At 37.4% G+C, this 10,958-nt stretch overlaps 1 protein-coding gene across 1 annotated transcript in view; it reads left to right on the forward strand.

The window, feature by feature from the left end:
* Positions 1-6,382, forward strand: part of LOC126456783 (elongation factor G, mitochondrial) — an 80,556-nt gene extending 74,174 nt beyond the window's left edge. The window contains exon 15 of the mRNA XM_050092566.1: positions 5,751-6,382. Within this exon, the coding sequence (XP_049948523.1) occupies positions 5,751-5,933 (183 nt within the window). The 3' untranslated portion in view covers positions 5,934-6,382. The remainder of the gene's footprint in view (positions 1-5,750) is intronic.
* Positions 6,383-10,958: the final 4,576 nt, after the last annotated feature.

The following is a 10,958-nucleotide window of genomic DNA, read 5'->3' on the forward strand; positions in this document are numbered from 1 at the left end:
CTCTGATGGAGGTGAAGGAGGCAATAAACAGACCAAAAAATGAGAAGGCCCCTGGAATAGACATGATATCAGCAGAGCTCATCAAAAAAGGAGGAGACAAGATACATGAATGGTTAGCCGAACTGATAAAAGAGGAGCCCATGTACCTTGTCAAAATGCCAGATTTCATGCTCTGTTACGGTGTCCTATTCATTAGTGTGCTGATCCTCTGCTGCTGTGCCCTCCTCACAATCTCTGCTGTAGATTGTGGAAACGATGTGCTCAGCTGCTGTTGTTTCTTGTCCCCTTTCGTGCTGGTTTGGCCTCCTTTAAATTATTCATTGTGCTTGAGTTGTAGCCAGTGAAAAGTGGTGAAAGAATTATCTAAATAATAGTATGGTTTGGCGATTGGCTTGTGGTCTATTCTTCCATGCTATCTGCAATTTGCAGCGTATGCTGTGCAAATGGCCACCTCTCAGTTTTGATTACTGTGTAACTTCAGAGCATCATGATGGACTATTGCATGTTGAGTGTTGCTTGACACTATATCATGAAGCTAATTTTAAGTTTTGCAGGAACATTTTTGCACAGAAGTCAAGTGTTATCATGTGAGACGTTTTCAAGAAAAAGTACTGACTTAGTAACAGATATCAGAATGCTTCCGAAATATTGCTGTAATGATACATTCAATTCCCTTAAACTGTTTTCATAATATGTATACATCATTTTAACTTCATTCAGTTGAGAACATTTGACTCAAAAATTTTCTTTTTATGATCATAGCAATTCTCCCCACACAATAATCAAAATGCTTGTTGTATTTCTATTCTAAAGTATATACAGTTACACTGTTACATGTTACAGATGATTTTCCAACACCCTCTCCTTGTCACTTGTACATTTGATGAGTATTTATATTTTGATGAAGGTTCAAGATAAAAAAAAGCATCAAATTATGATGTTTTTCTGCAGACTGCAATGGAAAATGGGAATGATTTTCCAAAATGCACCGTTATTATCCTCAGCTACTTAATATCAACTGCTAGATAAAGAAGTCCTCTAGATTTATCCATACATTACAGTCTTCATCAACTCACATCTATGTCATTCCTTGATGTTTTTTTTTAATGTCAACTGTGTACCATCCACTGGGTAATCTTCTCAGTCTTTTCTCGTTTCTTGGAGTCCAGCAAAGAGCTTCCTTGGTCCGTCAATCATACATTTGCCTGGCAACATGTACCACAAAATTCCACTATGCTTTGATCATTTGTCCTTTTTCTTGTTTTCTGTCTCCTCTAGTAATTCCAAATGTGCATCTCTCCATTGCTCATGTAGCAACCCTTAGTTCTGGAATTATTTTCTTGTTAAGTTTGTATTTAACTGACAGCAGGGAAACGGGCCAGTAATTTTCTGTCTTCTGCATTACCTTTCTTAAGCAAAGGTACAACTCTTGCCCATTTTAACTGCTCTGGAAATGTCCCTGATGTGAAGGATTCATTCTTTTGAAAAATCTTTTATTTTGATTTCTGATCGATGTCGTTTGTAGGCTTGTAGTTTAGGGAATGATTCGATGCCTGATTTTACTGTTATTTGGGTCCGATAGTCCGAGATCTTTCACAGCTACATCACTTTTTCCCTGTCCATATTTGTGGCCACATGGTCAATTACTTATGCAGTCGTTTTAGTAACCCTTGTTGCACTGTTGATCAATAGGGACATGCCAAAACTTTGAAGGATGTTTATGAAGGTGCTGCTGGATTCATTTATGATATTAGTGTTGATGTTAATGTCCCCACAAAGAATTATTTTGACCTTTGTACTTGAGACTTTATCTAGAACTTCTGTTAATTTTTTTGAAAAAAGTGCCCACACTACCACTGGGAGATATATACACACACACAAAATGATTAATTTCTTGGTGATATCAAGCCCTGTTAATTCAACAGCTGATATTTCAATGTGTTTGTCTTCACTTACTGTACTGAGGTCATGTCTTGATTTGAAATGTGTTCCTTTTCTGATATAAATGCATGATCCTCCACCATTTGAAGTAGTTCTGCTGGAAGAGTTTGCCCTTTCGTACAATGATAATACTACATGTTGGATTTCTCTGTCTCTACACCATTGCTCAGTAATACAATCTACTGTGCAATTCAAAGATTGGAGCTCAATTTATAATAGTTGTATTTTATTTTTATGATGTCATACATCTCAAAGCAATAACAACCATTCCTCCTGCAGAGCTGCTCACAAGTCTTGGAGGGTGGTTGGTGGATGCTGACGTGATACAACACGTCTCCCTTGTGCACCCCAGACATGCTCTATGGGATTCAAATTGAGAGAGCAAGCAAACCATGCCATGTGTACAGTATCTTCTCTATTTCCAAGAGAACCAGTTAAACTTTGCTGATACACCCCTACAATTTCATGAAGATGTGTTCTAGTGCTCAACATAATCCCTGCTCACACAGTTAGGGATCATCCTCGATATCGGTCTCTTTCCACAATATTTGGATCTCGAAATTGTGTTCCACGTTCCCTCCAGATGTGAATCACCGAGAATCACTCTCCAGACCAAATCGGGACTTATTTGTGAAAAGAACATTTGCACACTGTTTGAACGTCCAGGTGGCCATGTTGATGACTCCACTTTAGACATTCCCTTTTGTGAAGACGCATCAGATGTACGAATACAGCAGGTCTCCAACAATAAAGGCCACTCCACTGAAGCCTTCTGTACAGAGTTTGCCTCAATATAACATGTACAATGGATGCTGCAAGGTCAGATGCCAGTTGCCATGAAGTACTAGCCGGTACTGTCATGCCCTTAGAGCCAAATAACGGTCCCCTCATTCTGATGTCACATGTGGTCAGCCCTTTACTGGTCTTTGAGGTACAGTTTTGGTCTCTATAAGTTGTCACCAGATCTGAGAAACAGAACGATTAACATTAAGCCACTGGCTCACATCATTTTGCGGCTGTCTTGCTTCCAGTCAGCCTATGGCCCTCCACCGCAGAGTGTCTGGTTGGTGTCTTTTCTGTGCCATACTGCACCATCTGTGACTGTGGATGTGAGACTACCTGGCAAAGACTACCCTATTTGATAGGTGCCCTGACATCATCTTTGGTGTGGTTACCTTTCGACTGGGGTGCTATCTTCCGCACAGAACACGATCGTACAGAAATGTTTTAACAGTTTGTATGATTATATCATGAATCAGACACAGGACAGGGAAATAGCAGTTTGTTGCTTTAATTTTGGATACCAGTGTACTTCTAAAGTTTTTAAGAATATTTGAAGGACTATAGAAACTCTTTGCTTGTCTTCTCCTTCAGTTCTGAAATTTCCACTACTGTGATAAAGTTTGATGGAAGGTCTAGCATTGACATGTGCATTCTTGAGCATATTAACATAAATTGGAACAAACCCATCTGTGCAGCCAAGGTTCCAAATGCACACTTGTGCCGAAGTAGGTCGTTTGAATCCTGGTGGTGGAAGGAATTTTCATTGCTGATATTTGGCTAGCAAGAGGAGGAGAGGTGATGACATAGAATTACTGATCACCAAAATTTATATCAATGTCTAGTTCCAAATTTCTTCGCCGTGATGCTAAGTGTGAGGGCATATTACACTGCTGATGATCTGTCCAGTAGGTGGGAGCATTAAGCCCATCAGACACCGTATTGCTATTTGAAAGGCGTAGCAATAGCAGTAATTTAGTTGTCCATAGATCATTTGTCAGCTTCATAAAGGAAAAACATGTATACCAGTGTATGTATATACTGGTTGGCTGTGGCGTTGTAGAAGAAACCATCTCGAAATTTGTCTGAAATGACTTGGACTTTCTTCAGATGACATTCTAGATGTCATGGATCAAGGAAATCTGGTGATAGCAGTATTTCTTGACTTTCAAAAAGCATTTGACTCTGTACAACACCAACATTTATTAAAAGGATATGATCATATGGGGCATCAAACATAATTCATGATAAGATTGAGGATTTCTCTGTAGTGAAAGTGCATCTGGTTTACCTTCAAGTGTGTCCCAGGGAAGTGTTGAGGTCCTTGTTGTTCATGTTGTCCATTAATACATGGCAGACAATAGGAATTGTATGCTCAGATTTTCATGGATGACATAGTTAACTATAATGAAGAACTGTGTAAAAAACGATGCACAAATATACAGTAAGACCTTAATAAGATTTCAAAATCATGTGAGGTTGGCAACTTGTTTTAAATGTTTTGTTGATGTAAAATAACGTACTTCACAAAAGCAGAGGGTAGTATTTTATGATGATATCAGTGAGTCATAGTTGGCATCCTTTAATTCCTACAAATACCTGGGAGTAACCAACAATTTATAAAGATAAGAAATAGAGCAATCACATAGCCTCACTCTTAGGTAAGGCAGGTGACAGACTTCAGTTCATTGGCATAATATTGGGAAAATTCATTCTACAAAACAGAGTAGTTACAACTGCCTCCCATCTTAAGAATACTGCTCAAGTGTGTAGGATCCGTGCCAAATATGACGAACAAGTTATACTACATGTATACAAAAAAGGGTTTAGGCCCTAGTACTTTGTCCATCCTCAGCAACTGTAAGTACATTTGTTGAAAAAAATTAACAATCAGTTGCACAAAAGAAATTTTATTTCTTTACAGGTGTTGGACACCTAGTGCCCTTCTTGAAGAAGCTTATAATTATTGCATTATTAGTGAGCATAAAAAATAAGCAGGTTAATGCAGCATAGTACTTCAGCCTTCTCTGTAGAACATCTTGCTCACTGTGTTGCTATCTGCCTTAAAATTGTGTTTGACTTACGATGTACTATCCAACAGTGTTATTCAGCTCCTTTAATTCCAATAGGTGAAAAAGACCAGTTGTAATACCAGTTTATCTGCAGGGTGGAAACCTTCTGCAGAAAATTTCACTATTCTGAAAACTGGAAAACAGTCACTTATTTCCCGTGACCAGATTAAGTATCTTTCATTTGAGAAACAACACTAGCATTTCTGACACTGCACTGATTCCAATACAAAGAATACCCATGGCTTGATTTCCAAAAAAGAAAGAAGAGTGTCACAGGTTTATTTGATTCATGGGAGGGGATCATGGAAACACTGAAAAATTTGTATTGGCAGACACTTGAAAATATATGCTAATTATTCCATGAAAACCTATGTACAAAGTTTCAAGAAACAGTATTAATTGAAGGATCTAGTGATATTTATGCTGAATGACAACTGTGTCCGTATTATGTCACAAACTTTGGTTTGACCTTTGAAGCCAGTCTCTCTGATACAGAAAAGTATTAAATAAAAATGATTGATGGGAAGCATTTTTTATGATAAAAACATATACAATTTTCAAAATAATGGTAGGTATCAGATTGGCAGTTTATTAACCAAGGGGTAAACTAACAAAAAGAATGTGACAGATACAGTTACAAAAGCACTGCTAATGGCTAATAAGCTCCGTCCCTGTTAACATAGTCACCAGTCTTAATAAAAATAACATTGCAGCCATTGTGTTTATGTGGAATGAAAAAGAAGTCCAGAGCATATCAACTCCTTTTTGATTCACACTTTTTATTTATTTTTCCTGCTTTATTTTGTAGATGTGTTACATTTGTTACAGGACTCCCTTTCTTTCAGATATGCTGCAGTGTTTGAAATGAATTCAAGGACCAGTTTTAATATACTGTATAATTGAAATTTTTAATACTCTGTTGAGTATATCATTATTATGCATATATTATGATTTCAGGTACCTCTCAATGAAATGTTTGGTTATGCCTCTGAGCTGCGTTCCTCCACACAGGGGAAGGGGGAATTTGCCATGGATTACAGTCGCTACTCACCATGCCTACCCGATGTTCAAGAACAGCTAATGCAAGAATATCAAGAAAGCATTGGAAATGTACCTCAGCAGAAGAAAAGGAAAAATTAAATAAAGTCTTTAGATAATTTGATCTAAGCAAATTATATTTAGTTATCACAGTAATGGGGGAAAACTGTGGAATCAATATCCTTTCCACTTTTCGTTCCATTTGACTACTGTCTCTGTGAGTTACTGTGTAATAACTCAGTGTATTCTCCTCAATCAGTTGTGATATTTTGAATGTCTGATTACTAGACATTATTCAGTGGTCTGAAGACATAGATACAGTCTGTGAGATTATTTGTTGAAGAGATGTGGCTAGAGAACTTTTGCCACAAAACTGTGATTTGAAGAACAGGTTACCTATTTATGCTGAATGACAATTGTGTTTGTATTATATTACAAACTTTGGATGGACTTTAGAAGTCAATCTCTCTGATCTGGAAATGTAAGTTATTCGTATCAGGATGAGATGTAAATATTGTATATAGCAGTCAATAAAAGTATGAGACATTTGATGTTGTTGTTCATAGTTAAGAAACTGTGTTTGACTTTCAATTCTGTGTTACTACAGTTGACATATTTCTCAGCTTTTCAAAGATTTTAAATTGTTAACTTCACCTTCCATAAGATGAATATCTTTCACTGGTAACAACAGAGTATATCGTGATCTGTTTATAATAAATACAGAATTGCAAGGACTATTTGGAATGTTTGAATATGCAATGTAATGCCTGTCACCTTGTATAATTCTGTGCGGGCCAGCCTCATAATAATATTACATACATTTTGTTTCGTAATTATTACAGACAGAAATTGTAAATCTTCCTTTCCCTATACACAATTAAAACATTGGATATTGTATAATTCTCTTCCTCCAACAAAGACTTAGTATTTTGTGTTTTAATAATAAAAAGCATTCCACCATTCATCATCATGCTGCCAAACAGCGATCCACGTATGACATGCATTCCAGCTCACAGCTTCAAATTACCAATGTTTTACTGCTGCATTCCGTAATGCCACACAGGCTCTCCCAAGTTGCTATGGGGTTAGTATCCATGGGAAAAAGGATAGTGTGTAAAATGATTTAAACCCTTTTTTATTTAGGAGAATGTGGTGTATACAGGGTGAAAATGAAAGATATTAACAGTTATCTGGAAATCAATGGTATCTGTGCTAAAGGCAATGCACCAGCTTGCACAGTACACTCAAGTGGACTACACGTTATTCCCACGATGGCAGAGCCCTCGACACACACTCTGTTATCTACATTACTGGCCACCATTTCCACAATCGCACAGTAATGCAAAGAAAACTCTTTCCAACATATTTTACTGAGACAGGCATATCTGTATGAATGCATAACCTTTGCGTGGGGGGAATGTGCCATGAATGCATGAATAAAGTACAGTTTAATTATAGTTCACTTTTTCATCCTCATCTTGTCAAATGTGTGCTTTACATTATTATTTTTATGCAGGTCGTTCAAAAGTAAAAGTACAAAAAACACTGCGAGTATAACTGAAGTCTTTATTCAGAAGTAATCACCAGAGGCTCAAGCGTAACTATCCCAGTGTTCCGCGAGCTATAGGATTCCCTGTTCCCGGGATTCCTGTGGCTGTGACAGAAGCCAGTCCTCCACAATGTCCTTCTGTTTGTCATCCGAGATGAAGTCCTTCCCTTTTTTTTAGAGGACCAAACACATGGAAGTCACACGGCAACATGTCCAGGTTGTGTGCCACCAGACGTTGAAGCTGTTCCCACTAGAACTTGGCCATTACACTCTGTGTGACCTTGGAGATATGTGGACAGGCATTATTGAGCAGAATCACTCCCACGCTGTTTGCTCTCGATAGATCTGCATGGGTTATCAGGTGTCTCACAGTAAGTTTCACTATTAATGATATTTCTGTGCTCGAGGAATTTGATCAGAGTATCAGACTTCTGACATCAGAAAAAGGCGGTGAGCATCACATTGCCTGCTGAGGCCAAAGTTCAAAATTTTTAGGGGGAGGCGGTGACGCATGCCATGTTGCCTAGGTGTCTCACAATGTTATTCCATAGCGGCATATGCAGATTCAGTTGATCTGGTTTTTATGTCATTTCATACTTTTTCATCTGAACACTCCATATAGATCTGAAGATGACTTATGCCGTGTCAAAGCTACTTAAAAAATAATGAGTATTTTTCTTTATACTAACAGTGGTAAGTTTTCCAAAATATCTTAAGTAATCATGTACATAGATCAGCTGTGGAGCAACACCAGGTAGGTCACTTATCAAACCATCAGTATTGTGCAAGGTATTTCTGGTACTGCTGTCATTCCCTCCAACCCCCACCTCACGCTGCCCTGCCCTGCCCTGCCCTCTTGTTCCATTTGTGAATGGCAAGAACAACTGTCACAAAGTATCCATATGAGCTCATAATTTCTCGTGGGAGTGCTTCTGATAGTACTCCCTCACGTTTTGTGGTTATTGCTGTTTCCAGTGATTTATCACGAGTACTATAATATAACTTTATAAAAGTGGTGAGCTATAGCTCCTAAATATTTAAAGTGAGTAATATTTATGAGCCACGAAGAGGTCCTGATAAAATATAGCTTCATTCGCTACCAGTTTCAATCAAAATGATCATCATCAGGCAATATAAAATTATTTACAGCAGCCCTGTAGTGCAGTGCACGCCAATGTAAATATAGAATTATTTACAGATGTGTAAAAAATAATGTATATAGTCTCTGAAAAACAATATTTGTTTAATTAAATTGCATCGATAAAATTACAAAACAGAATGGGTGGCCAGTGGTTACCTTCAGCAGATAAACTCTTAGTGCTACCAAAAACCAGGAACTAAAGTACAAACAATTATCCTAGCTTGGAACTGTTTGTTCCTGACTCAGGTAAGATAGGGGCAGTTCACTCAGACCCCAGGAAGAGTAGGAGCCACATGTTGCAAAGATGACAACAGATGAGTTCCTCTCATGCTGGTGTCTTGAGTGACCTGTCCCTACTTTCCCTGAGGTAGGAATGAATAATTTCAAAAGTTACTGTAGTTTCTTGTAAGTGTGTGTGTGTGTGTGTGTGTGTGTGTGTGTGTGTGTGTGTGAGCAGTATTTCATCTCTTGAAACTAATTACTGGCCTGTCATTCTGTCTCTTAATTTTATAGTTTTCTCAAGTGATTTTGCATTTAATAAAAACCACATAGCTATGCAGTTTCTGATGTACTGTGTACCTCACAATGTTAAATGTTCAAAATGACAGCTCCTGCCACAATGCATCGTCAGTAACAATATAATTACCTGACATGTGTACTCTAATAGCTCTGTAACAATCTCTCAGCATCTATGGCTTCGCAATATATATTTGTTCTCTGTAGTTACTCCAAGGTAAGACTACAGGGAGCAGTAAATCAAGAGACTTAGCTAGATATCCCCACTTTCGTCCTGTGTATCTGTCAGGGAATGTGAGATCAGGAATGCCTTACACTGAATTGAAATTGGAGAGATACTCCATTCTATTCCAAGTAACAATCTACACCATCAAGAAATTCTTTAAGATCAGGAGTGATAATGTGAAACATTCTATAACAGTCGATACAAAGAAGTATGACCCAATCAGCCATGTGGAAGACACACAGCACTGATACTTCTGGTAAATTAACATGCTTCTGCTCAATAATGTGTGGATTTTCATTATCTTAGTACATGCTGTTATGACACGTTACTGTTCTGTTAAGTTTACTTCATACAACAAACAAATTAAATCTATAAACTTTTCTTTTTTCGACACAATCACAAAATTTTATTTGCCTATTGATATTGTTCTTGTTTGGAGCACAGAGAAGTCTCAAAATGTAAAGCTCCCTTTCCTCAGTTCACAAAATTTTTCAAACACTTGCTCTCCTGAGTGCAATGTTACAATAATATTGTCTCCCGGAATTCTCTAGGAATCGCGTGAAAGCCTGACTCAATACAACTACATTTCTGTTGGTCATTAAACTTCTCTATCATCTGCAGCTTTACACCCTGTACTTTTCCATTGACTTCAAACTTGTCTGGGATTCTTCCAATCTTTAACCTAGTTAGTGGATGTGTTCCAGATTCAGTGCTGTAATGTTGTGGAGCCTCACTCACAATTTCTCTTTTTCCAGTAACACTTAACTACCCACTTCCATTGTTCAAATAACTGTACCATGATTTTTATAATTCTGCCACAAATAGTTTATGTAGTATTCTGTTTCAAAAAATGGACATATTATTTTCTGACATAAATTGTATATGTATGAGGTTTAGTAACTAAGAAACTTAGAAATATGCACACATTATTTTGAGGCAACTCGTATGTTACATGACTGTCCTTGGAACATAAACTCTCAGTATTTAAACAATAATCCATCCTGCTGTGCACAATTCCTATGTTATACCATTTGTCACTGGAGTCTGATGAGGTTTCTGTAACATTTTTGCACTTGTTCATCAAGCCCAGGACGGAATGCACCACTCATATTATAATCTCCATTATCTCTTCTATTAATCCTACCTGTTAATGAACCAGACACACAAACACTAAACGTGAACTGGTGAGGCTTTTTATAGCCATTTCTTTTGAAGATAAGCTACATTTCCTTACAATTCTTCCAATGAATCTGTCTGGCATTTGCTTTCAAGCAACAGGTGGTATATGGTGATTCTAATTTAAGTTACTTCTGATGGTACTCTCTGACGTTTTGTGGTTATTGCTGTTTCCAGTGATTTATCACGAGTACTATAATATAACTTTATAAAAGTGGTGAGCTATAGCTCCTAAATATTTAAAGTGAGTAATATTTATGAGCCACGAAGAGGTCCTGATAAAATATAGCTTCATTCGCTACCAGTTTCAATCAAAATGATCATCATCAGGCAATATAAAATTATTTACAGCAGCCCTGTAGTGCAGTACACGCCAATGTAAATAATTTTATATCATCCTATTGTGATAGATTTTATTGAAACTGATAGCAAATAAAGGTTTGTTTTGTAAGCAGCTAATGGTGGTTCCTAAATATAACTTTCTTCAATGAATCGAATAGTTTTGTATCTTTCCACCTA

The sequence above is a fragment of the Schistocerca serialis genome, chromosome 2 (genome assembly GCF_023864345.2).
Source record: "Schistocerca serialis cubense isolate TAMUIC-IGC-003099 chromosome 2, iqSchSeri2.2, whole genome shotgun sequence".
Lineage (NCBI taxonomy): Eukaryota > Metazoa > Arthropoda > Insecta > Orthoptera > Acrididae > Schistocerca > Schistocerca serialis.